A 27,889-nucleotide genomic window follows, 5' to 3' on the forward strand; every position below is an offset into this window, starting at 1 on the left:
CTCATCCAGCCTGGGCTTAAACACCTCCAGGGCTGGGGCCTCAACCACCTCCCTGGACAACCCATCCCAGGGCTTCACCACTCTCATGGAGAAGAACTTCCTCCTCACCTCCAGCCTGAATCTCCCCACCTCCAGCTTCATTCCATTCCCCCTACTCCATGACAGGAAACTTCTCTGCCCATCCTTCCTTCAGCCTGAGAAGTCTCCTGGTGGTACAGACACAAACTGAAGCTTCCTGTTCCACCACCCCCCCCCCTATAATATTTGGGATCTGTTGAGATGTGCAACAGACATTGCCAGACCTGGTACATCCCAGAATAGCCACCAAGATCCTGGAAAACAAGCAGCTGCCCCCTCCCTGTGCAAAGCCAGGTTGGATGAGCAGCAGGGTCTGGCTGAGAGGTGTCCCTGCCCATGGTGGGGGAGGTTGGACTAGATGATCTCTGAGGTCCCTCCCAACCTGAGCCATTCTGTGACTGGTGCTGGTCGTGCATCCCTGAAGCTCTGGGGCTGCACTGAGGTCACTCAATAAAAGCAAGCCTCCTGCTTAGGAAAATCTTCCAGCTGTTATGAAAGAAACCCCAGGACTCAGCTCCAGCCAGCAGAGGGACAGCTCACCATTCAAATCCCACAACCCCAGCACGGTTTGGGTTGGAAGGGACCTCTGGAGATCATCCACTCCAACCCCCCTGGCTACAGCAGGGCACCCACAGCAGCCTGCCTGGGAGCATGATGGCCAGGGGGGGTTGGAAGCTTTGCAGAGAAGGAGACTCCACAACCTCTCTGAGCAGCCTGCTGCAGGGCTCCAGCAGCCTCACACCAAGGAAGTTTCTCCTCCTGTTCAGATGGAGCCTCCTGGGTTCCAGTTTGCCCCTTGTCCTGTCACTGGGCACCAGTGCAAAGAGCCCTCTGGGCAGCCTGCTGCAGGCTTCCAGCACCTTTGACAATAAACCAACAGCAACACAAAGCCCAAGGTGACCCAAGAGCTCCCTTCCACACACACCTCCCCTCCCAGCCTCTCTCATCCTCTCTTCAAAGAAAGCCCTTTGCTTTCAAGAAGCCTAAAGCTGACTTACTAATAATAAACCAGGTTGGAAGAGACCTTCAAGATCATCGTGTCCAACCCATCAACCAATCCAACCCACCCAAACAGCTAACCCATGGCACCAAGCACCCCAGCAAGTCTCCTCCTGAACACCTCCAATGATGGGGACTCCACCACCTCCCCAGGCAGCCCATCCCAATGGGCAATCACTCTCTCTGTGTAGAACTTCTTCCTAACATCCAGCCTGAACCTCCCCTGGCGCAGCCTGAGACTGTGTCCTCTTGTTCTGGTACTGGCTGCCTGGGAGAAGAGACCAACCTCTGCCTGTCTACAATCTCCCTTCAGGTAGTTGTAGAGAGCAATAAGGTCACCCCTGAGTCTCCTCATCTCCAGGCTAAGCAACCCCAGCTCCCTCAGCCTCTCCTCCCAGGGCTGTGCTCCAGACCCCTCCCCAGCTTTGTTGCCCTTCTCTGGACACCTTCCAGCAACTCAACCTCCTTCCTAAACTGAGGAGCCCAGAACTGGACACAGGACTCCAGGTGTGTCCTAACCAGTGCAGTGTCCAGGGGCAGAATGACCTCCCTGCTCCTGCTGGCCACACTGTTCAAGCCCAGCCTGCCTCTCCTTTCCCCCCCTTGCCACAGCTCAGTGCAGCTCTGGAGGACCACGAGCGTGGTCATCTGTGCTGCTCCCTGCCCTGCTCCCTGCCCTGCCCCCTGCCTCACTCCCTGCCCCAGCTTCCTGCCCCGCTCCCCACTCCCTGCCCTGCTCCCTGCCCCGCTCCTTCCAAGAGATCCCGCTTACGAACATCTGTTGTTTACAAGTGCTCAGCCCGAGGCTTGCCAGACTTCTTCTGCATCTTCTACTTCAAGGCAAAGGCTGCCAGAAAGCCATCTGAATTTCATGCTGGGCTCTCCTGCACGTTCAGCTCTCCAGCTGACAATCGCTGCTCAGGATCCGGCTTCCCAAAAATTAGCTCGATTCAAAATGTGGCCTTAAAATAGCACTTCCCTTTTTCCTCCTTTCCTTTCCCCCCTCCCCCTTTTATTCCTCCTTCTCCCCCCTCTCCTTTTATTCCTCCTTCTCCCCCCTCTCCTTTTATTCCTCCTTCTCCCCCCTCTCCTTTTATTCCTCCTTCTCCCCCTCCCCTTTTATTCCTCCTTCTCCCCCTCCCCTTTTATTCCTCCTTCTCCCCCCTCTCCTTTTATTCCTCCTTCTCCCCCTCCCCTTTTATTCCTCCTTCTCCCCCCTCTCCTTTTATTCCTCCTTCTCCCCCCTCTCCTTTTATTCCTCCTTCTCCCCCCTCTCCTTTTATTCCTCCTTCTCCCCCCTCTCCTTTTATTCCTCCTTCTCCCCCTCCCCCTTTTATTCCTCCTTCTCCCCCTCCCCCTTTTATTCCTCCTTCTCCCCTTCCCCTTTTACTCCTCCTTCTCCCCTTCCCCTTTTATTCCTCCTTCTCCCCCCTCCTTTTATTCCTCCTTCTCCCCCTCTCCTTTTATTCCTCCTTCCCCCCCCTCCCCTTTTATTCTTTTATTTTCTCTTCCTTTTCCCTGTAACTCTTTCTTCTCTTCCCCACCTTTTCCTTTCTTTTCCCCTCCTTTTTCCCCCCTCCCTTTCAATTTTCCTTTCTTTTTTCTTCCTTTCTTTTTCTTCATTCCTTTCTTTTCCATCCCTTTTCCCCCCCTTCTTCCCCCCCCCCCTTTCTTTTCCTTGCCTCTTTCTTCTTCCTATTGCTTTTTTTAATAGACTTACAGAATTCTTTCAGTTGGAAAAGACCTCCAAGATCATCAAACCACCAATTCCACCTTACCATGGCCACAGGTTTCTTTGAACCCCTCCAGGGACAGGGACCCCACCACCTCCCTGGGCAGCCTGTTCCAACCCCTGACCTCTCTTGCAGTCAAGAAACACTTCCCAACACCCAATTTAAATCTCCCTTGGTGCACCTTGAGGCCATTTCCTCTTGCCCTGTCAGCTGGGAGGACAAGAGGCCAACACCAACCTCACTACAGCTTTTTGGGCACACTTTCAGGGAGCTGTAGAGAGCAATGAGGCCTCTCCTGGGCCTCCTTTTCTCCAGACTAAACCAACCCCCCCCAGCCCTCTCAGCTGCTCCTCACCAGCCCTGTTCTCCACACCCTTCACCAACTTCACTGCCTTCCACCAGTGTCTTTCCTTTAAGCCTGTGCTTTAACCAGCTTGGAGATGGATGGTGGAGGAAGCCACACAAGCCAACATCAAGGGTCAGGCTGAAGCCTCCTTGCCCTTGACAGCATTCCCTCAAATGAACACACTGGGAGCAAGTTGGCAATTCCATAATAGCTCTTGAGTATGGAAGCAGATGCAAATTACAGGGTTCCTGCCTGACAGATTTCCTCCTTGACAGTGTGTTAGGAGGCCTAAAAAAAGGCAAGTGACATGGTAAGCACTGACTGAATGATATGGTACCTTCTGACATAATTAGCACCTTCTGGAAGGAACCTGCTATTACTCTGCATTTATAGGGTCACAGCCAGGCAATTACAGAGCAGCCACCCACTGCTGCCCATCTCCCAGCCATGTAATACCAGGCTCCTCAGGAGGAGAGATCTGATGGCTGGACTATGATCAAATGGGCTTCTGGGGGCTTCCAAATGAGATTACAGCTTCAGCACCTCCAGCATCACAGGCAGGGATGCCTCTCCACTGGACTTGGTGGCTCAAAGCCTCATTGAGCCTGGTCTTGAACACCCCCAGGGAGGAAGCATCCACAACCACCCTGGGCAGCCTGCTCCAGAGCCTCACCACCCTCATACATAGAATGGCTCAGGTTGGAAGGGACCTCAGAGATCATCTCCTCCAACCTCCTCACCAGGGGCAGGGACAGCTCTCAGCTAGACTCAGCTGCTCAAGGCCTCATCCAACCTGGCCTTGAACACCCCCAGGGAGAGGGCATCCACAGCCTCCCTGGGCAGCCTGTTCCAGAGTCTCACCACTCTCCTACTGCAGAACTCCTTGCTAAGCTCCAGTCTAACCCTGCTCCCCCTCTGCTTCAAACCATTCCCCCTTGTCCTGTCTCCAGACACCCTCAGGCAAAGTCCCTCTGCAGCCTTCCTGCAGGATCCCTTCAGGTACTTGCAGGCAGCTCTGAGGTCTCCCTGGAGTCTGCTGAAGGCTGAACACCCCCAGCTCCCTCAGCCTCTCCTCATAGCAGAGGTGCTCCAGGGCCTTCAGTCAGCCTTGTGAAACGACATGGCCTCCATCTTCACCAGGGAGAACAAGAAAATGAACTGAAAAGAGCAATTACAATACAGAGGGGAAATGAAGAGCTCCAGAGCTCCTTTCTTGGATGCCATCCTCGAGGCATGTGCAGAATGTGTGCAGTTTAGAGTTGGGAGAACACTTTCACTGGCAAGGGAAAGGGAAACAAAACCACTTCAGACAATTACAACTCCATAGGTACCCAAAATAAACCTCCTGCAAAGTGTCCTGGCCCTGGGAGCTCTGCTTTCCCCAGCAGCTTAGCACAGTGTGGGTTTGAAACGAGAGCTGAGGTAAAGGACATCAGAAGGTGGGCAGAAAGGAAATTCCAAGGGTGCCTACTTGGTGGCTTTCACAACAAGAGCCTGCAGCAGAAAGGGAAGGCTGAGACAGCCTCATGGCCCTTCCAAACACAGCAACACCACCAAAACAAACACACAGAGAGTGGCCTGACCCAAACAGCGCTCGAAGTGACGCTGCACCTTGGGTGGGGGCAGACCCAGATGGATCCTCTCAGCCCACTCTGGCCAAAGCAGCAGTGATTCAGATCCCAAGGCTGCCTGTGCTGGCTGCTCTGCCCAGCTGCTGTCCTGACAACAAAACCCCACAAGCTTCTGCACTGCTGATGAGCAGAGGCTGGAGAACCTCCCCTATGGGGACAGGCTGAGAGTTGGGGCTGCTCAGCATGGAGAAGAGAAGGCTCCAGGGAGACCTCAGAGCAGCCTTCCAGTACCTGAAGGGGGCTATAGGAGAGCTGGGGATGGACTTGACAGGGGCTGGGAATGACAGGACAAGGGGGAATTAATTGAAGCTTGAGGAGGGCAGATCAAGGCTGGAAATTAGGAAGAACTTCTTGCCAGTGAGGGTGGGGAGACACTGGAACAGGTTGCCTGGTGGGGGCTGTGGATGCTCCCTCCTTGGAGGTGTTCAAGGCCAGGATGGATGAGACCTTGAGTAACCTGGGCTGGTGGGAGGTGTCCCTGCCCATGGCAGGGGATTGGAGCTAGAAGAACTTTGTCCCTTCCAAGCCAAACCATTCTATGGCATCAGCTACAGGAGCCCTGTGGCCACAGCTTCGTGCTGGCCACCTACTCACTGGGGCTGATGTCTCCATGCCATGCAGCCTCCACCAGCCTCTTCTCTACCCACAGGTCCTCTCCTCCAGCCCCATTCCTGCTTCCCTTCCTCCAGGAAGGAACCAGTAGTAATTCAAAAGGCTCTGAATCCATTAACCCACATTTGCTGGGTGTTAGTCATCCCAACCCAGCAAGCTAAGAGGGGAACAACCCAAGCAGTATGGTCAGACCCACCTGTAAATAACTGAAGCAGGTGAGACAATTGTCACTAAGGGATCCCTCTCCTGCAAATGGCAGAGCTTGGGATCTAGGGATTCCCCTCCTGCAAATGGCACAGCTCTGTTTGGAAGTACTTTGGGCCTTATTTCTGTACTCTTTGGAAGTGCTACTAGCAGAGACACAACAGAAATCCTACCCTGCATGCAGGCAGGCTGTTGAAAACAGAGAGCTGCAACAGCAAACCACAGCAAATAACAGATCAGAAAGAAGCTACCCCCAAAAAACACCAATCAACCACCAGATCCAAGCCACTGCCACTGCAGGAAATCCTGCCTCTGTCCATCAGATCCATGCAGAGCTTTGCCCCCCTCCCAGGCAAATCCCTCCTTTCAGATGTGCCAATCTGTACCATTCCATTCCCTCTTGGCAACATCTGAGCTACCAGGAAGGAAGTCAGCAACCAGGCTGTGCAGAAGGTTGCCCCAGGGGAGGTTCAGGTTGGACACTGAGAGAACCTTCTTCCCTGAGAGGGCTCTCAAAGCCTGGCACAGGCTGCCCAGGGAGGTGCTCGAGCCTCCACCACTGGAGGTGTTCAAAAGAGGCAGAGGTGTGGGGCTGAGGGCTGTGGTTTAGCATCAGCCCTGGCAGAGTTAGAGACTGGTTGGACTGGATGACCTGAAAGGTCTTTTTTCAACCAAACCAAAAATCACTCTGTGATATGATTTGAGTCTGTGAAACACAAAATGGGTTCTGGGTTTAACCCCAGTTGGGACTCCTTTTACTCTGTCACAACAGCTGTGGTACCTCCATCCACTGCAGCAGCTCTCTTTTGCCACTCCTACCATCTACAGGGGGGGAAAGAAAGGACAAAACCCAAAAGGCAAATACTCTACTTGAATTGCTGTGCTTTGGTGCTGCTGGTTTTAGCCCCTACCTCTGGGTTCTGGGTTTAACCCCAGTTAGGACACCTGTTACCCTGTCACAACAGCTGTGGTACCTCCGTTCACCACGGCAGTTCTCTTTTGCCACTCCTACCATCTACAGGAGGCAAAAAAAGGGACAATAACCAAAAGTCAAATACTCTACTTGAATTGCTGGTCTTTGGTGCTCCTAGTTTTAGCCCCTACTTTTGGTCTCTGGGTTTAACCCAATTGGGTTAAAGTGTGTCCCCAATTGGGGACTTTACCCTGTCACAACAGCTGTGGTACCTCCGTTCACCGCAGCAGCTCTCTTTTGCCACTCCTACCATCTACAGGGGGGGAAAGAAAGGACAAAACCCAAAAGGCAAATACTCTACTTGAATTGCTGGGCTTTGCTGCTCCTGGTTTTAGCCCCTAATTCTAGGTTCTGGGTTTAACCCCAGTTGGGACACACTTTACTCTGTCACAACAGCTGTGGTACCTCCATTCACCGCAGCAGCTCTCTTTTGCCACTCCTACCATCTACAGGGTGGGAAGGAAATGACAAAACCCAAAAGGCAAATACTCTACTTGAATTGCTGGGCTTTGCTGCTCCTAGTTTTAGCCCCTATTTTTCAGTTATGGGTTTAACCCCAGTTGGGACACCTTTTACCCTGTCACAACAGCTGTGGTACCTCCGTTCACTGCAGCAGCTCTCTTGTGGCACTCCTACCATCACCAGGAGGCAAAAAGAGGGACAAAACCCAAAAGGCAAATACTCTACTTGAATTGCTGGGCTTTGGTGCTCTCTACCTCTGGGTTCTGGGTTTTAGCCCCTACCTCTGGGTTTTAGCCCCTACCTCTGGGTTCTGGGTTTAACCCCAGTTGGGACACCTTTTACCCTGTCACAACAGCTGTGGTACCTCTGTTCACCGCAGCAGCTCTCTTTTGCCACTCCTACCATCTACAGGGGGGGAAAGAAAGGACAAAACCCAAAAGGCAAATACTCTACTTGAATTGCTGGGCTTTGCTGCTCCTAGTTTTAGCCCCTGCCTCTGGGTTCTGGGTTTAAGCCCAGTGGGACACACTTTACTCTGGCACAACAGCTGTGGTACCTCCGTTCACCGCAGCAGCTCTCTTTTGCCACTCCTAATATCATCATCAGGAGGCAAAAAAAGGAACAATAACCAAAAGGCAAATACTCTACTTGAATTGCTGGTCTTTGGTGCTCCTAGTTTTAGCCAGGAATCTCTCAGCCAACTTCTCCAAATTCCTGGAGTAATCCATCTCAATCTCTGCCTTCTTGCGGAAGAAATCCTGCAAGTCCTGCAGCAACTGGACCCGGAGCTCGCACTGCTGGTCAAGGCATTTCAGCTGCTCCACCAATTGGGCACGGATCTCTGCAACAAATGAAAGCACTCCAGATTAAAAGAGGAAGCCCCTGGAGAGAAAAACACACACAATACAATGCTCCAGGAAAACATCACTCAAAAAACAAAGTCATCATCATCATCATCATCATCATCTTCCCTCGTGAGGGAGAGAGCAGCGAAGCTCCATCGGAGAGCAAGTTGAGCTGCGGGCAGACAGTGATTGATTGCACCTCAGAGACACCACAGACCCAGGCCACCAGCCACCCAGCAACCCACAGTGCACAGACCTGCAAGGGGGGGAAAAAAAAAGCTCTGCTGCTGCTGAAAAGCATCGATTGGAAGTGTCAAGTGCATGGTTTTGGCATGGAGGAGCAGCGCTCACTGCCTAAAAATGTACTGAATCCCAGGCTGGAAAGAGGAGCGCATGCTGCAATCCCCCACGTCAGCTCAGCAAATCACTTCAGGGAATTGCTCTCCAATTCTTTTTGCAGGCTGCTCCTGAGTGCAAGAACGAGAATCAGAGAGTAATAAAATGGTCTGGGTTGGAAGGGAGCTCCAAAGGTTGTCCAGCCTGACCCCCCCCTGCAGTCAGCAGGGACATCCTCCACTAGATCAGGTTGCTCGGAGCCTTATCGAGCCTGGCCTTGAATGTCTCCAGGGATGGGGCCTCAACCACCTCCCTGGGCAACCTGCTGCAGTGCTCCACCGCCCTCCTGCTAAAGAACTTGCTCCTAACACCCAATCTAAAACCCCTCTTCCCCAGTTTCAAACCACTGTCCCTTGTCCTATCACTCCAGGCCTTGGCAAACAGTCGCTCTGCAGCCTTCAGGTACTGCTATTAGTCTCCCTGGAGTCTTCCTTCTCCAGGCTTAACAACCTGGAATAGGTTGTGGATGCCCCCTCCCCTGGAGGTGTTTAAGCCCAGGCTGCATGAGGCCTTGAGCAACCTGGGCTGGTTGAGAGGTGTCCCTGCCCACAGCTGGGAGGTTGGAGCAGACTATCTCTAAGGTCCCTTCCAGCCTGAGCCATTGCACACTGCTCCAAGATGAGGCTCTGCACAACACAGCTCTCCTGCTGCACAGCAGCAAGGAGCAGTACCCACTCCCTGCAGCCAGAAATATGCAGTGTCAGCACTTTTCTCCATGAAGGAAGGCAGTGTGCTGGGAGGGGAGCAGTGACAGCTGACAGGGCTGCCCGCAGGGGAACAATGAGCCGATTCAGCTCCAGCTCGGGGAGCCCGCGGCGCCGGGCTCGGAGGAGGGCAACCTTGCTCATCTTTCACAAGCACACCACGAGGTGCTCTGCCACAAAATGGGGGGGGGGGGGAAATGAGAATTCAAGACTGCAGGAATTTCCTGAGGCTTACAGGGCTTTCTCAAGTATGAAGTGTCTGCTTGCTTGCCCCTTGCTTACACAAGCAGAGGATGGTTTTTGTCAGCCTTGATCTGACAACGCACCACGGGCAGAGTCGGGGGCTGTGAGAGCTTGGCCAGGCTGGGGTGGTTCATCCTGGAGGAGAGAAAGCAGCAGGGACACCTCAGAGCAGCCTTCCAGGATTTGAAAGGGGCTCCAGGAGGGCTTTTTACAGAGGTAGGCAGTGGCAGGACAAAGAGTGATGGCTTCAAACTAGAAGAAGCTGGCCTGAGACTAGATGCTAGGCAAAAAATCCTTCCCTGTGAGGGTTAGGAAGCACTGGAACAGGTTGCCCAGAGAAGCTGTGGAGGCTTCAAGGCTGGAAGTGTTGAAAGCCAGGTTGGATGGGGCCTGGAGCAACCTGGTCTAGTAGGAGGTGTCCCTGCCCATAGGAGGGGGTTGGGGATAGATGACCTTTAAGGTCCCTTGAGCCCAAACCATTCTGTGCTCCAAGCCACAGGTCACCACATTACACAGGACCCCACACTACACAGGACCTTTCCCTGTCTGCAGTCACAACCACCACTCCACTTTGTAACTCAGTGCTTTAGCATCTTTTAATTCACACAGGTTATTAGGTTAACAGCCTCTCTAAACACCCAAAGCCCTCCTTGCCCCTTCTACAGCTTGCAGGCCACAGCACTCCCACCCACTGTGATCACTCAAGACAAGGACCAGCCTCCTGAAGCCCTTTGCCTCTGCTGCCAACGTTCCAAGTGCCTGAAGGTGAATAACCACCTTGAAATTCAAGGTCAAGATGCCTGGAGCACAAGCAGGATTAAACAGCAGGTCCTCCTCTCCTCACACTCAGCCTTGCCCTGCATTGCAGAATCCCTTCCCATTGTGTTTCAGGCTCACGTGGCTGACAGCTACACAGCTAAAACATCCCTGGTAGCAACAGGGGGAAAAGTTTTCCCTCCCTTTCAAACAAAGCCTTCAGTCACTTCCATCCCCAGATCACCAAGACACCGAGGTCACAGAGGGCCACGACATTGGAGGCAGTGGAATCATTTCCCCTTTCATCCTTCTCAGCATTCCCTGTAGCACTCAGTAGGCTTTTAATGGATTTTAAAGGGTAAAGCAGGACCTTTGCTACCTCCTGTGTTTTAGTCACGTTTGGCATGCTCAACATTTATCATCTATGTGCCTTCCCCCCCAACTCCCACCCCCCCTTTCTGTCCTTTTTAAACTTTGAAGCACAGAAAGGATTGATAGGTACAAATGGAGCCACATTATCAGCAAGGTAACTGCCCTTGAATAAAATCATAGTATCATCATACCAGTCAGGGTTGGAAGGGACCACAAGGATCATCTAGTTCCAACCCCCCTGCCATGGGCAGGGACATCCCACACTAGATCAGCCTGGCCACAGCCTCATCCTGCCTGGCCTTAAACACCTCCAGGGCTGGGGCCTCAACCACCTCCCTGGACAACCCATTCCAGGGCTTCACCACTCTCTTGGGGAAGAACTTCCTCCCCACCTCCAGCCTCAATCTCCCCACCTCCAGCTTCATTCCATTCCCCCTAGTCCTATCACTGCCTGAGATCCTGAGCAGTCCCTCCCCAGCCTGCTTGGAGCCCCCTTCAGATCCTGGAAGGCCACAATGAGGTCACCTCAGAGCCTTCTCTTCTCCAGACTGAACAGCCCCAACTCCTTCAGTCTGTCCTCACAGCAGAGCAGCTCCAGCCCTCTGCTCATCCTCCTGGCCCTGCTCTGGACACCTTCCAGCACCTCCACATCCCTCTTGCCATAGGGGCTCCAGAACTGGAGGCAGGACTCCAGGTGGGGTCTCCCCAGAGCTGAGCAGAGGGGGAGAATCACCTCCCTTGCCCTGCTGGCCACACTTCTCCTGCTGCAGCCCAGGCTCTGCTTGGCTTTCTGGGCTGCAAGTGCACACTGAGAGCTCCTGGTGAGCTTCTCCTCCCCCAGCACCCCCAAGTCTCTCTCCTCAGGGCTGCTTTCCAGCCAGTCCCTGCCCAGCCTGGATTTTTGCCTGGGATTGCCTCCCCCCAGCTGCAGGACCCTGCCCTTGGTCTTGTTGAACCTCCTGAGGTTGGCTTGTGCCCACCTCTCCAGCCTGTCCAGGTCCCTCTGGATGGATCCTTTCCCCCCAGCCCATCCAGGTCCCTCTGGATGGATCCTTTCCCTCCAGCCTGTCCAGGTCCCTCTGGATGGATCCTTTCCCTCCAGCCTGTCCAGGTCCCTCTGGATGGATCCCTTCCCTCCAGCCTGCCCAGCTCCCTCTGGATGGATCCCTTCCCTCCAGCCTGTCCAGGTCCCTCTGGATGGATCCCTTCCCTCCAGCCTGCCCAGCTCCCTCTGGATGGATCCCTTCCCTCCAGCCCATCCAGGTCCCTCTGGATGGATCCCTTCTCTCCAGCCTGTCCAGGTCCCTCTGGATGGATTCTTTCCCTCCAGCCTGCCCAGGTCCCTCTGGATGGATCCTTTCCCTCCAGCCTGTCTGCTGCCCCACACAGCTTGGTGTCAGCAGCAAACCTGCTGAGGGTGCACTCAAATGCTGCTGATTTAAGTGATGCTGCCCTTTGGAGCCCCATGGAAAGGTCAGCACCAGGAGTTTCCACCACAGGTAAGTGAAGAGGCACACTCCACCTTCAGCCACCACCATACCCACTCCTGCCTTTACAAAACCTGGCTGATCTTCACTGATTCACAGAATGGTTTGGGGTTGGAAGGGACCTCCAAAGGCCATCCAGACCAATCCACCACCCCCCTTCCCCAAGTCAGTCTATGAAAATCCTTTACAGGATGCTTAAGGCTCAAGAAATCAAAGCTGGGAGTACAGAATCAAAGAGACTTCTGTGCCAACTTGCTCATTCCTCAGTAGGTCATGTGCAGAGCCAGAGGGATGAAATTAGACCCAGGAGACCTCCCTGCCCAGTGGTCTCATGCACTTTTGGCCACGTTTTTGCTCCACACAGGATCAGTTCAGCTCTTTGCCAGTGGTAAGCTGTAACTGCTCTAACTAGATGGCAAGAGGGTGAATCACAGCCTGCAGAGCAGAGCACCAGGAGAAGGCACAAGCTGCCTGAGCTGAGTTTCACTATCAAGCTCCATCTCCCTGGACCTGCACTGGAGCTTTCTCAAGATGCTCCCACTCCTCTCCCAAATGCCATGCTGCATAAAAAGATGACAAGCTTGGGAAAGGAGTGGGCTGGCAACAAAGCAGAGCCACCAACCCCCAGCCCCCGCCCAGATTACACAGCAGCCCTCCCACCCACACAGATCCACTCCACTGGCAGGGCTCAGCTCCACAACCATCCCTGCCCTTGCCTTCAGTGGTGTGTGTCCCCTCCATGGCTGCTCTGCCAGGAGCCACCCTCCTCCTCCTCCTGTGTCAAAGCTCTCCAAAGCAGGAGGGACAGCTGACTGCAGGGGGCTTGGGCTAGATGGCTTTGGGAGGTCCCTTCCAACCCAAACCATTCTGTGAAGCCCAAAGGAAACCTGAATGCAGCCATGAAGGGCAAGGTGGAAATGAGCAGCTTCAACACCTTCATGTGCAGCTCCATTGCCTCTGAGGCTCCAGGACCCCCAACCCAGCACATCAGAAGCAATTACACAGAAGGATTGGAAGACATCAAGCATTAAATTGCTGGCACAGCTCTGACACAATCTTATCTTTCAGGCTATTCAGCAGCATGGGAAAGACAAAGCAGTCCAAAATGAACACCCACCCCCCCTCCACACACACACACACTTCATAGGGAAGATTGCAGAAGCAATTTTAGACCTGTGAAGAGTTTCTCAAAGCCCCTTCTCCAGAGAGCTGCCAGGCACCTGGGTGCTGAGCATCCAAGCAAGGCAGGAGGGCACACAGCCACCTGCTCCCCTCCCAAACCCCACAGAAGTTTAGGTGAGGATTAGTTCAGTTCTGAAGTTACCATTCCATGCAGTTCAAGGAGTGTTCAACTCAACCCAGGCTAGCCTCAAGGGAGAGTTGGAAGCATTACAGTGAAGGAATAAGCCTGAGAGAACTCTTTGCACTGGGCACTCTGACCTCTTCCCAGCACATCACTGGTCCCTGGGAATTGTCCATGGGTTTGCCTTAGGAGGAGCAGCTGAGGGAACTGGGATTGTTCAGCCTGGAGAAGAGGAGCCTAAGGGGAGACCTCAGAGAATTGTTTCAGTTGAGAAGACCTCCAAGGTCATCCAGTCCCACTACCAACCCAACCCCACCTTGGCCACTGAACCCTGGCCCCAGGTGCCATGGCCACACATTTCTTGTAGACCTCCAGGGATGAGGACTCCACCACCTGCCTGGGCAGCCTCTGCCAACCCCTGACCACACTTGCAGTCAATGAATTGTTCCTAATATCCAACCCTAAGCCCCCCCTGGTGCAACTTGAGGCCATTTCCAATCATCCCAGCACTATTCACTCAGGATTCAAAGAGGAGGACCCAAGACAAGCTTAAAAGCCAAAATCCAGGCTAGTCTCAGTCCCAGCAAAGTTCTGAGGCCATTCACCTCCTATTTCCATACCTACCTCACACCATATTTGCATCACTAATTACTTGTGTCTCCCAGCTTTTCCAGGCACCACCAAAGTGTCACTTCAAGGAGCAAGGCAGCCAAGGCCCTCTGCCTTCACCATGCCTCCAGCACAGCCAGCACCTTGGAAATGTTAGCACTTGGAGCACCAGCCCTTGAACACAGCCAGCCCAGACACTGCTCCTCACCATCCCCACAACAGAGGAGCCTTCATCTGCAATTCACAGCCTGCTGCAAGGCTTCAGGTCTGCAAGGCTTCCAAGCAAAGGCTCCAAAGGATGCAAATTAAAGATGTTGACAGAGTTGCCAAAACGTTTAACCCACACAGGATGCAGATGGAGCCCTTTCATGGCTTTTCTTCTTGCTCTCAGGGAAGTCTCCTTTGCCACTAGCAAAACACCTTCCACGCTGCTGACTTCTCAGGGAGGTGCTTGGAAAACAGACCCCAGATTGAGTTACCCTCTGCAGGGATTTGCTGCCCTAATTCCACAGCAGCCTGTGGCCAACTCCTCCTGTCTGCATGAACAATGTCTTTATAGAACCCCAGAATCCCAGCACTGGAAGGGCTGGAAAGGACCTCCAAGTGTCACCCAGACCAACCCCCCCCCTGCTAAAGCAGGGCACCCACAGCTGCTTGCCCAGGGTCATAAAGTCCTGCACTTACAAACTCAACTGTAAGAGAAACTACCTCTCCCTCCCTGTGCTGGGCAGGGAGGATTTTAGATGACCACACTCCAAGAGCAGTTCCAAACTGAAGCCTCATCCCTGCAGATGACTCTGAGCACTGCTGAGGGATCTCTTCTGACCACCACACACTTCACAGCATCACACAGAATGCTGAGGGAAGTTGGAAGGGACCTCTGGAGATCATCCAGTCCAACCCCCCTGCTCCAGCAGGGCACCCACAGCACCTTGCCCAGGATCATAATGACCAAGGGGGGGCTGGAAGCTCTGCAGAGAAAGAGACTCCACAGCCTCTCTGGGCAGCCTGCTCCAGGCCTCCAGCAGCCTCACACCAAAGAAGTTTCTCCTCCTGTTCAGATGGAGCCTCCTGGGTTCCAGTTTGCCCCTTGTCCTGTCACTGGGCACCAGTGAGAAGAGCCCAGCCCCAGCCTCCTGACCTTTAGCACTGCTCAGCTCCCCTCTGGGGCTGCTCTTTTCCAGGCTCCACAGCCCCAGGGGCTCTCAGCCTTTCCTCCTCACAGAGATGCTCCAGGCCCCTCAGCATCTCTGTAGCCTTTCCTAGACCCTCTCCTGTCCTTCTTGAACTGGGAATCCCAGAACTGAAGCCAGTTAAAACCCCTGCTGAACGTGCTTCATCTACACACATCAGGCAGTATCCTGCTTTTAGGTTCCACAACTGTTTGTCCACAACAAACCAAAGTCCATCAATCCATTTCGAACATGGAAATCCTCCAAAGCTCCCTGGAAGGCACAGGAGCATCACAACTGCTGCCTACAGGGCAAGAGACCAAGGGGCAATGGTTTGGAAGCAGAGCAGGGCAGATTTAGGTTGGACATTAGGGAGAAGCTCTTTGCTAGGAGGGTGGTGGAACACTGGAACAGGTTGCTCAGGGAGGTAGTGGAAGGCCCAACCTGGAGACAGGCTTGATGTGGCCCTGAGCAACCTCTTCTAGCTGCAGATGTCCCTGCTGACTGCAGGGGAGGGTGGACTAGACAAGCTCTGAAGGTCCTTTCCACTCACAATCCACTCCAAGCTGCAGAACTCTTCATAGCCTCCAGGAACCAGCACCTGAAGCGCTGTGGGAGGCAAGAAATCACTTTGGGAGCATTAAGCAACCTGGAATCATCACACAGTCTCCAAACCTCTTTCTAACAGTGATTTGAACAACAACAACAACTCCTGCAGGGGGATGAAGTCAACTCTGCCTAGGTGGCCAAAACTTCAGCAAACATGAACACAAAAGGGATTTGATTTTGTGCTGCTCTCAATGGCCTCTTGCACTCCTGGGTCAGGGCAAGCCTGGTCTCCCTCTCAGGGGTTTTTCATCCCCCTCCTGCTGGCTACTCAAAGCCTTTTCCCAAAAAGAAGAGATTCTTGCCTCAAACTCTTGGGTTTGTGACAGCAAAAGGGAAAGGGTAGCAGGCAGTGGAGGGAGCCTGGCTGCGTGCTCCCACGGAGAGGAAGTCAAGAACAGGGAATGAATGCAGAAAGGGATAAAGCCTACCACAGGCTGGACACATTTTCACTCAAGTCAGACCCCAGCTCTCCCAACCCCGAGGCAGACCATCCCTAAAATGTCAGCTTCTGGATTCCTTCTGGGAGAGAGGAGAGAGCTGGGGGTTCCCAGGGAGGATTGCACAAGGTACTCAGGCTCCAAAGAGCAGAAAGGTTAACTCCTGCTCCTCAACCAGCTCCAGGACCTCCTCATCCTCCTCCCCCCCACCCCCAGACTCTTCATTTCCAGCTCTTGCTGTGCTGTCCTGCACACCCCTGGCACCTTTACTGAGCATCTTTAAGAAGCAAACCATTTATGAAGGAAGGAAAGATCAAGCCCTGGGAAGGCCCAGGGGCAGTGATCAAGGCTGGGCCTCTCCACAAGAAGCATCAGAGCGCAAGAGTGAAATCAGGCTGTCCAAAAGGAGTGTGGGAAAGGGACAGAAACACCCTTCAGAAACCAACTTAATTCATTTGCAAGCAATGAGCAGCCTGGGTGTGGAGAGGAGGAAGGGAGGGAGGGAGGGGAGGGGAGCCAGGTACTCCTGGCTCCCCGTTTCAAAACAGGAGGAGATTTGAATGAAGAATGCGGTGCTGCAGTGTTTCAGGCTGCACAAAGGAAGATAAATTCCTCTGTGCAGGGAGAGGCTGCCTCTTGCTTTCAACAGAAATGACTTATTTATTCTAGAATGGAAATCCATCAGGAAGAGACAGCAGAACCGGTCTGCAAGACAAAAGCAGCGTCAGAGACAAAAGCAGAGTCAAGATGCTGTTGCCCCGGCTGAGCTCTGCCAGCCCCACAACCACCTCTCTGATTCAGTGCGAGGGAGGCTGCTGTGGGGCACACAGCAGCTTGGGGGAGTATCATAGTATCAGTCAGGGTTGGAAGGGACCACAAGGGTCATCCAGTTCCAACCCCCCTGCCATGGGCAGGGACACCCCACACTAGATCAGCCTGGCCACAGCCTCAGCCAGCCTGGCCTTAAACACCTCCAGGGCTGGGGCCTCAAACCACCTCCCTGGACAACCCATTCCAGGGCTTCACCACTCTCATGGGGAAGAACTTCCTCCTCACCTCCAGCCTCAATCTCCCCACCTCCAGCTTCATTCCATTCCCCCTAGTCCTATCACTACCTGACATCCTGAGAAGTCCTTCCCCAGACTTCCTGTAGCCCCCTTCAGATCCTGGAAGGCCACAATGAGGTCACCTCAGAGCCTTCTCTTCTGCAGACTGCACAGCCCCAACTCCTTCAGTCTGTCCTCACAGGAGAGGTGCTCCAGCCCTCTGCTCATCCTCCTGGCCCTGCTCTGGACACCTTCCAGCACCTCACATCCCTCTTGTAATAGGGGCTCCAGAGCTGGACACAGTACTCCAGGTGGGGTCTCACCAGGGCTGAGTAGAGGGGGAAGAGGTTGGAAGAGACCTTTAAAGTGTGGGCTCCACAGAAAGCCCTTATTGAAGCCAGGGCAGGGGGAAAGTTCTGCTACAGCTCTTGGCTGCTAGGGATTGGCACAGGCTGCCCAGGGAGGTGGTGGAGTCCCCATCCCTGAAGGGGCTCAAGAAACCTGTAGCCATGGGGACATGATTTAGTGGCCATGGTGGGTTGACTGGATGACCTTAGAGAGATCTTTTCCAACTGCAACAACATTCCATGCTCCTTCTCCCCAGCTCCTCAGGCCTGGCATTCCCACTCTTAGCCCCAAGTGCCTCATGCACAGCAGCCCTCAGCTGCAGCTTTCAGATCGATCAAATTGCCGGAACAAAAGCAGCAATTAATGAGTTTTATGCTCCAATATCTTCAAGAGAAAGCAGGAAAAAAAAACCCAACACCCAAGCCTTTGGTGAGTTCTGTCACACATTTAGAGATACAAACAGAATGATTAATGCTGGTGTCTAATTTAATTTCACCTCAGGATTTCTTCTTCTTCTCCTCCTCGGGAGGCTAACAACTTAACATGCATAAATGATCAAGAAAGAAGCGAAGAGGAACAAAAAGGGACATGCAAACACCTCTCAGAGCACAGCAGAGTGGATTTGAAGATCACTTCCAGCAGACTGCCAGCGCCTGCAGCTCTCAGAGGAAAGAGCTAAGCGTGGGGTTGGCATTTTGAACTGCAGCAAGGAGTTTCTCATCCGTGCTTTGTGTTGCAGTCGACATCTGGCAGAACCAAAGCCAAATGTACCTGGAATGCTTCTTAAAAGAGGTGAGCAGGATGAGGCTTCATTCAAAAAGCTCCAGTAACTAGCTAGCAGTGAAAGATAACCCTGGCTCAGCACCACCATTCCAGGGCCAACCTGAAGCTCCCAAGGAAACAATCACCCTTCCTTGGTGCCTCCAAAACATTCCCCCCTCAGCTCCTCGGTCTCAGGCAGACAGATAAACCACCTCCTGAAAGCCCACATCAGACCTGAAGCCCTCCCATCTCCTCACACACCTCCCAGCTCCCTCAGCAGAGAGTCCCCAGGAGGACCCAAGGCTGGATGTGCTCCTGGCTGACCAGCACATCCCAGCAGGGCTGGACCCACCTGGTCGGTCCCGGATAACCCAGCGAGCGCCCGAGCCGGCGGCAGGCCAGCAGCCCGGAGACTTGTACAAGTGAACCATGAAGGATCTCTGCAGCCCTCCTCTTGCACAGTCCCTCTTCCCTCCCTTCTGGATCACCAGGAGAGGCTCCCTCAGTCCATTGAGGAGGCAGAAGACTGCCCAAAGAAGTCAACAAGGTGAGTCAAATATATCTCAGCAGCCCAGCGCAGCCGGCGCTGCCTCCCTGCCGGTCCCAGCAGACACTGCTGTGCTTCTGGGAGGTTTTTCTGAGTTATTAATTAGCCATCAACATTCCAGGAGGGGTGAATAACAAAGCATCATTACAGGCATTTCAGAGATGACTCCAGCAAGATCAAAAAGGGCCTAGTTATTTGCCTGTGGGACCAGTGGACACTGATGACAGAGCTGGCTTGCCACCGGAGCAGCCTCTCATTTGCCTGGCTGCAGTTAAGTGATGCCTGCCGTGAAACCAAAGCCATCACCAGCTCCCAGCAGCTCCTCCTTAGGCTGCAGCAGCCTCCACTGCTTCCATCAGAACCCACAGGGGAGCACTGCTTTTGATTCATAGAATGGTTGGGGTTGGAAGGGACCTTAAATATTATTCAGGTCTAACTCTGCCTGCCATGGGCAGGGAACACCTCCCACTAGACCAGGCTGGCCAAGGCTTCATGCAGCCTGGCCTTGAACACCTCCAGGCAGGGGGCATCCACAACCTCTTTGGGCAACCTGTTCAGGGTCTCCCCACCCTCACTGGAAAGAATTTCTCCCTTATTCCCAGTCTCAATCTCCCCTCATCCCCAGCCTTAACCTCCCCTCTTCCAGCTCCACTCTATCCCCCCAGGGAGGAGGCATCCACAACCTCTTTGGGCAACCTGTCCAAGGTCTTCCCACCCTCACTGCAAAGAGTTTCTCCCTTATCTCCAGTCTCAATCTCCACTCTATTCCTCCAGGCAGGGGGCATCCACAACCTCTTTTGGCAACCTGTTCCAGGGTCTCCCCATCCTCACTGGAAAGAATTTCTCCCTCATCCCCAGTCTCAACCTCCCCTCATCCCCAGTCTCACTCTCCCCTCTTCCAGCTCCACTCTATCCCCCCAGGGAGGAGGCATCCACAACCTCTTTGGGCAACCTGTTCCAGGGTCTCTCCACCCTCACTGGAAAGAACTTCCTCCTTATCCCCAGACTCAATTTCCCCTCTTCCAGCTCCACTCTATCCCCCCAGGCAGGGGGCATCTACAACCTCCTTGGGCAACCTGTTCCAGGGTCTCCCCATCCTCACTGGAAAGAATTTCTCCCTCATCCCCAGTCTCACTCTCCCCTCTTCCAGCTCCACTCTATCCCCCCAGGCAGGGGGCATCTACAACCTCCTTGGGCAACCTGTTCCAGGGTCTCCCCATCCTCACTGGAAAGAATTTCTCCCTCATCCCCAGTCTCAACCTCCCCTCTTCCAGCTCCACTCTATTCCCCCTCATCCAATCCCTACAAGTCCCTTCCCAGCTCTTGCTCACACGGAGCACACCTAAAGACCAGCAGACAAAAGCCTGGTGCAAAAGCAGCACCAAAACAAAGCAAAGCAAAGTTGATGCTACCCAAAAAAAGCCCCAAAGTCTTGTTCTGGTCTCTCTGCTGCTTTCTGGCTCTGTTCACATCCATCAGGAGTTTACACCAGGAACACCCAGTGAAAGCAGAAGCACCCCAAGCAGGATGCAGAGGAACCACAGGAGCCCTTCCTTCACACAATGGTGAGGGCTGGAAGGGACCTCTGGAGATGAGAGGTTACAAATGCATGGAGTAAAATGTTTCAAACACAGAATTGTGTGAAAGTAGAGAGCTATAAACACTCAGCTGGGTTAAGTGGAGGGCTGAGTCTTTACCAGGACTTAACGTTTTGCTCTGCAGCAGCTCTTGGAAAAGAGGGAAATGAGCATCTGCCAGAGCCTGCACAGCTCAAATGATGTGGATCATCATTTTTCTATCAGTTCCTTGTCAGCCTCAGCAACACCCATTAATCAGAGCAGCTCAGACCAGGGGAGGAACAAGGAGATGCTTCTCCCTTCAGGTGCCTTTGTCAGGAAGCTGACGTGGAAGCTCGGGCCCTCCTCCTTCTCCTACACACATTTGACCACTTAGAAACCACTCAGATGGCTCCAAATGCACAAAGTATCACTCAAAAACTCAATATAAGCAGTGCAGCACAGCCAAATCCAGCCCCATCACCACCCCACCCCCCAAATCTAGCCCCCATCACCACCCCACCCCCCACTAGGGGACTAGGAGGAATGGAATGAAGCTGGAGGTGGGGAGATTCAGGCTGGAGGGGAGGAGGAAGTTCTTCCCCATGAGAGTGGTGAAGCCCTGCAATGGGTTGTGCAGGGAGGTGGTTGAGGCCCCATCCCTGGAGGTGTTTAAGCCCAGGCTGGATGAGGCTCTGGCCAGGCTGATCTAGTGTGGGGTGTCCCTGCCCATGGCAGGGGGGTTGGAACTGGATGATCCTTGTGCTCCCTTCCCACCCTGACTGATACTGTGATACTATCTAGTTCCAGTCCCTCTGCCATGGGCAGGGACACCTCCTGCTATCTCCAGAGGTCCCTTCCAGCCCCTAACACCCTGGGATCTTTTCATTGTAGCTGATCAGAGGGTGTTGGGGGACAGGTTGGAGAAAGAGAGATGAGAGGTGATCTACAGCAGAGAGGTGGCTGTGTGGTTGCTTGGCTGTGTCTTGAGCTCAGAGAGGATGCCTGATAAAGAGAGCTTGAATCACAGAATCCCCAAGGTTGGAAGAGACCTCAAAGCTCATCAAGTCCAAGCTGGCACCACAGACCCCCTGACTAAACCATGGCACCAAGTGCCACATCCAGTCCCCTCTTGAACCCCTCCAGGGATGGGGACTCGATGACCTCAAAGGTTCTTTTCCAACCTGGTTAATTCTATTGTATTCTGTTTGCTTACTGTATCTCCACCACAACAACCCAGCCCCTGGCAAACACCTCCACCACCTCCACCACCACCTGAAAACCTGTCAGAGGAAGATTTATCACAGCCCAAACTGGAGAGGAGGAAACCCAAGGCCACCTAAGCCATTCACCGCTGCAGTTCAGATGCTGGGTGTGACTTATTTACCCTCAGAGCCATTTGAGGCTCCAGCCATCTGCCAGAGGAGCCCCTGAGCAGCACCACAGAGCCCCAGCCAAAGTCAACATGGAAGCTGGGAGAGAAGCTCTCAGCTCTTCCGCCAGCCTCCCTCCCTCCCAGGAATGTTTATGTTGGGTCATTTGCCAGTGACTTCAAACAACACACCCAAATAAACCAACCCAGCAGCCCTGCACAAGGAATGGGTAGAAATAGCCAAGAGGCTTCTGAGTGCCAACTATTTGCTGGGTCAGTCAGCCTGGGCTGCAGTGTGACTTCAGGCTCAGGTTTCCTCAAGACATCTTCTCGTCCTCTTCTTTTGGGAGAGGAATGAAAGCAGCCTTTGAATGGGGGGAAGGAAGCAGAGGAGGTTAGGTTGGAGATTAAGAACAAGTTCTTGGACTGCCAGAGGGATTGGAAGAGGCTGCCCAGGGAGGTGGTGGAGTCCCCATCCCCAGAGGGGTTGAAGAAATGTATGGCCGTGGCACCTGGGGACAGGGTTTGGTAGCCACGGTGGTGCTGGGCTGATGGCCTTGAGCACAGCCCTGGGAGGAGAGGCTGAGGGAGCTGGGGTTGCTTAGCCTGGAGAAGAGGAGGCTCAGGGGAGACCTCATTGCTCTCTCCAACTCCCTGAAAGGTGGTTGTAGCCAGGTGGAGGTTGGTCTCTTCTCCCAGGCAAGCAGCACCAGAACAAGAGGACACAGTCTCAGGCTGTGCCAGGGGAGGTTTAGGCTGGAGGTGAGGAGAAAGTTCTTCCCAGAGAGAGTTGTTAGCCCTTGGGATGTGCTGCCCAGGGAGGTGGTGGAGTCCCCATCCCTGGAGGTGTTCAAGAGGGGACTGGATGTGGCACTTGGTGCCATGGTCTAGTCAGGAGGTCTGTGGTGACAGGTTGGACTTGATGAGCTTTGAGGTCTCTTCCAACCTTGGTGATACTGTGATGGTTGGACTGGATGACCTCTGAGGTCTTTCCCAACCAAACCAGTTCTGTGATTCTCTAACAGCCCTCAGTGACATGCCAGCTTGCCCAGAGATTCAAGCAGGAGCATCCATCTTCCTCAGGTCCACAAAAACACCAAGGGTTTCCAGTGAGGGTGGGGAGACACTGGCACAGGTTGCCCAGGGAGGCTGTGGATGCCAGGGAGGTGGGATGAGGCCTTGGGCAACCTGGGCTGGGGGAGATGTCCCTGCCCATGGCAGGAAGGCTGGAACTGGATGAAGATCCCTTCCAACCCAACCCATTCTGTGATGCTGGAGCATTCTGCTGGGTTTTGGGGTAACAGATCTCATGTAGGCTGTGCTTAAGCAGGAGCAGCTCTCAAGGAGGATGACCTAACAAGATGGAGTGAGAAGGCAAACAGTGTAGTAAAACCTCCACAGCTGATGTGCTGTGTGTTACCTTCAAACCAACTCAAACATCGCTTCCAGCCTGGCAACACCTCAGACAACTCCTGAAGTGCAGGCACTGACATCCCTGAGTTATGAATTATCAACACAAGAAACATTTCCCTGCCTCCCACTGCTCCCTGGGTGGATAAATCACTAATGCCACGAAGCTGTGACTGACATTTAGGAATCCTCACCGTGGAGGACTATTATTGTCATCAGGAGACATCCCTGCCAAGAGCCAGGACAGATGGATTTGTGATCACCACTGAAACCCCAACACTTCTGCAGGCACATGAGAATGGAGTGGGCAGTGAAAGCTTCAGACTCTCTGCTCCTATTTCCACTCCCAAGAGAAGGAAAGGTAATTTCCCCATGAACAGGAGGAGATTCTGGTCTTCTGCTGCTGGAAAGCCAAGAGCTACACCACAAAGGGAAATAAATGCCAAGTCACCTCCTCAAAGCAAGACACCATAGCCTACAGCCTGACTCACACCAAGACCATCTGGACAAAGCATTCAGACAAAAGCTTTGGAGGAAAGCAAAAACCCTACCCCGAGGTCCTGAAGCAAACTGCCAGACAGGATGACACAGACTGATGTGCTGAACCTCCCAGAGCCAGCCAGGAAGGGTCTGCAAGGAGACAGAGGGCAGGAAAGCCTGGATCCTTTTGGGATCCACACACAGCTGATCTCTTCCCATTTCAGCCTCTGCCAGATAGAAAAGCTGAGAGCAGGTAAAGCCCTGGGGGCTAAAAGCAGCTGATGGAAGTACAGCATCCTCAGAGACATTTGAGGGTCAGGTCACCACTTGCCATGAGGAATTCATAGGAAAATAGGAAGCTCCATCTGAGTATGAGAAGGACATCCCCTGGGCCTGGTACTCCAGCACCTCCCTGGGCAGCCTGTTCCAACACCTGACCACTCTGGCAGGAAAGAATTTGCTCCTAATATCCAAACCTAAACCTCCCCTCATGCAACTTGAAGCCATTTCAGTGGTGATAGCACAATGGAAAACAGGCACAAGCTGCAAGCCAGGAGGTTCCATAGGATTAGGAGAGACTTCTGAGGATGCTGAAGCCCTGGAGGAGGCTGCCCAGAGAGAGAAGTTGTGGTCTCCTTCTCTGGAGAGATTCCAAACCCACCTTGGTGCCTTCCTGGGCAAGCTGCTGTGGGTGCCCTGCTTTAGCAGGGGGGGATGGACTGGAGATGATCTCCAGAGGTCCTTTCCAACCCTCACCATTCTGTGATTGGTCCTCTCCAGTCACTGCCATGTAGGAGCAATCCTAGACCCAGCAGCTCACCTTCACCAGCTGCTTTTCTAGGTACCAGCAGCCATTCTCCAACACTAATACTGTCCAGTGAGAAAACAACTACTCAGTCCTTGGGTGTCCTTGCTCATTTCTACCCTGATTCCCTCTGACAACAACCAGCAATGGCTCCAGCTACCAAACACCCCCAGACCTCAGCCTTGACTGTGCAGGGTAGTTTTTATCCTGCCCTGGCCCAGTTCAGCTCACATTTAGCTTCCCCACTGAGGAGCCCATCCACCACTTGCCAAGGGCCACACAGCTCCAGGGAGCCCAACTTTCCACTACTTCCCTGGGCAGCCCCAAAGCCTGGGGCAAGCCAGGGCAACTTGGGTGTTTGGTTCCCACATTTCTGTTGCATGATGCTCCCACCAGCCGCGAGAGGATGCTGGCATCAAGAGGAGGAATGAAATGCTGATTAGAACACACCCCCAAAAGCAACACAACCCAAACCTGGATGCAATCAAGTCATCTGCCTGAGGAAAAGGGATCAGGCAGCCAGCAGGGAAGCCCTTCAGCAGGAGCAAGGAGTCAGGCAGCAAGCTTTGAACGTCCCTGAATTACACACGCCACGGCAGCTCCCCAGCATAAAGCTGGTGGAAAGCAAAGCAAAGCAGAGCAGACACTGCCTTGCTCTGAGGTATTTCATTGCTACAGAATAGAATGGAATGGAATAGAATAAACCAGGTTGGAAGAGACCTTCAAGATCATCAAGTCCAATCTATCAACCAATCCAACCCACCTAATCAACTAACCCATGGCACCAAGCACCCCAGCAAGTCTCCTCCTGAACACCTCCAATGATGGGGACTCCACCACCTCCCCAGGCAGCCCATTCCAATGGGCAATCACTCTCTCTGTATATAACTTCTTCCTAACAGCCAACCTGAACCTCCCCTGGCACAGCCTGAGACTGTGTCCTCTTGTTCTGTTGCTGTTTGCCTGGGAGAAGAGACCAACCCCCAGCTGGCTCCAACCTCCCTTGAGGGAGTTGGAGAGAGCAAGAAGGTCTCCCCTGAGCCTCCTCTTCTGCAGGCTAAGCAACCCCAGCTCCCTCAGCCTCTCCTCACAGGGCTGTGCTCCAGACCCCTCCCCAGCTTTCTTGCCCTTCTCTGGACACCTTCCAGCAAGTCAACCTCCTTCCTAACCTGAGGGGCTCAGAACTGGACACAGGACTCGAGGCGTGACGCTCCCACCATCCGCGAGAGGACGCTGGCATTAAGAGGAGGAATGGAATGCTGATTAGAGCACACCCCCAAAAGCAACACAACCAACCCAAACCTGGATGCAATCAAGTCATCTGCCTGAGGAAAAGGAATCAGGCAGCCAGCAGGGAAGCCCTTCAGCAGGAGCAAGGAGTCAGGCAGCAAGCTCTGAACGCCCCTGAATTACACACGCCACGGCAGCTCCCCAGCATAAAGCTGGTGGAAAGCAAAGCAGAGCAGAGCAGACAGTGCCTTGCTCTGAGGTATTTCATTGCTATAGAATAGAATGGAATGGAATAAAGCAGGTTGGAAGAGACCTTCAAGATCATCAAGTCCAACCCAACAACCAATCCAACCCACCCAAACAACTAACCCATGGCACCAAGCACCCCAGCAAGTCTTCTCCTGAACACCTCCAGTGATGGTGACTCCACCACCTCCCTGGGCAGCACATCCCCATGGGCAATCACTCTCTCTGTATAGAACTTCTTCCTAACAACCAACCTGAACCTCCCCTGGCACAGCTTGAGACTGTGTCCTCTTATTCTGGTGCTGGGTGCCTGGGAGAAGAGACCAACCCCCACCTGGCCACAACCTCCCTTCAGGGAGTTGGAGAGAGCAATGAGGTCACCCCTGAGCCTCCTCTTCTGCAGGCTAAGCAACCCCAGCTCCCTCAGCCTCTCCTCCCAGGGCTGTGCTCCAGACCCCTCCCCAGCTTTCTTGCCCTTCTCTGGACACCTTCCAGCAAGTCAACCTCCTTCCTAACCTGAGGGGCCCAGAACTGGACACAGGACTCGAGGCGCGACACTCCCGCCAGCTGCGAGAGGATGCTGGCATTAAGAGGAGGAATGAAATGCTGATTAGAGCACACCCCCAAAAGCAACACAACCAACCCAAACCTGGATGCAATCAAGTCATCTGCCTGAGGAAAAGGGATCAGGCAGCCAGCAGGGAAGCCCTTCAGCAGGAGCAAGGAGTCAGGCAGCAAGCTCTGAATGTCCCTGAATTACACACGCCACGGCAGCTCCCCAGCATAAAGCTGGTGGAAAGCAAAGCAAAGCAGAGCAAAGCAGAGCAGACACTGCCTTGCTCTGAGGTATTTCATTGCTTTCAGAACCTCAGGCTTGTTTCATAAAGTCCAGCAGTTTGTTGATAAATTCCTTTTAAGGAGGGGGGAAGTCAGGGTTGAGCTTCAGGGGAGGCAAAAGGAACCACGCAGAGGAGCAGCAAAAAAACCAAACCCCAAAGATGAATCAAAGTGTAATTGTGCTATCAGATGGCCAGCTTCATTTCCTGAAGATTTAGAGGGGATATTAAAAGGAAATTCTTGACAGTGAGGGTGGGGAGACACTGGAACAGGTTGCCCAGGGAGGCTGGGGATGCTCAAGACCAGGCTGGATGAGGCCTTGAGCAACCTGGGCCGGTGGGAGCTGTCCCTGCCCATGGAACTGGATGATCCTCGAGGTCCCATCCAACTCCAAACCACTGCATGATTCTATGAATCAATTTCACAAGTGAAAAAAAGCCACTGAGAAATGCAGTGGAAGGCAAGTTGTGGCACTGCAGCATGGCTGTAAAGCACTCAAGGACACAAATGCCAAGTGCTGCCTGTGCCAACACGGTGACAGCCGCTGGCACTGCAGGACAAGCCCTCACCCCCTGCCCTGGCCCCTACGTACAGGGCAGGACCACCAAGACTCCTGTCCCTAAGCTTCTTCCTCCCCCTGAGCCTGCAGACAGGGCAGACTGACAGGAGCTGTGCCCTGCACTCAGGAGCAGCAGTGGGGTCAGCACAGCCACTGCCCTTCCCCTTGGCTCCCCAGCGTGGCTGGGAGCGTGCCCCGAGCTGGGCTGGGAACACCATCACCCTAATGAGATCAGCATAAGGCAGCATGGCTGCAGCATTCCTGCTGAGGAGCAAGCTACACTGCAGGCCAGGAGTGCACAAGCCTCCTCAAGAACAGGATGTCCAGCTTTGAATCTCCTCCTGGGGCAGAGCTACGGAACCATTCCACGGGAAGGAACTCAAACCAAGCCACTTGAAGAGGTTCTGCCTCCCCACCTCAGCCCCACCTGAAAATGTTCCTTTGGAGCCCCTGTGACACTCAGCAGCACTCCTCTGCATCCTCAGAGATGATGAGGGCCACGAAGATGAGCAGAGGGCTGGAGAACCTCCCCCATGGGGACAGGCTGAGAGAGTTGGGGCTGTTCAGCCTGGAGAGGAGAAGGCTCCAGGGAAACCTTAGAGCAGCCTTCCAGTACCTGAAGGGGATGCAGGAGAGCTGGGGAGGGACTTTTGACAAGGGCTGGGAGTGCTAAGACAAAGGGCAGTAGCTTTGAGCTGGAAGAGGGGAGATTGAGACTGG

General features: G+C 53.6%; 1 protein-coding gene across 7 annotated transcripts in view; it reads right to left on the minus strand.

The window, feature by feature from the left end:
• Window positions 1–27,889, minus strand: part of SRGAP2 (SLIT-ROBO Rho GTPase activating protein 2) — a 140,828-nt gene that overhangs the window by 80,580 nt on the left and 32,359 nt on the right. For 2 of the 7 annotated variants that reach the window (XM_068159640.1, XM_068159642.1), the window contains exons 1-2: window positions 18,480–18,636; window positions 7,687–7,879 (exon numbers count right to left, since the gene is read on the minus strand). In XM_068159640.1, coding sequence (XP_068015741.1) covers window positions 7,687–7,879; window positions 18,480–18,558 — 272 coding nt within the window. In that variant the 5' untranslated portion in view covers window positions 18,559–18,636. Of the gene's footprint in view, window positions 1–6,473; window positions 6,493–6,666; window positions 6,697–7,686; window positions 7,880–18,479; window positions 18,645–27,889 lie in introns of those variants that run through there. The other 5 variants (XM_068159639.1, XM_068159638.1, XM_068159637.1 and 2 more) reach the window with 4 other exon arrangements.

The sequence above is a fragment of the Melanerpes formicivorus genome, unplaced genomic scaffold (genome assembly GCF_026170545.1).
Source record: "Melanerpes formicivorus ecotype bairdi unplaced genomic scaffold, bMelFor1.0.p_v2 SCAF_46, whole genome shotgun sequence".
Lineage (NCBI taxonomy): Eukaryota > Metazoa > Chordata > Aves > Piciformes > Picidae > Melanerpes > Melanerpes formicivorus.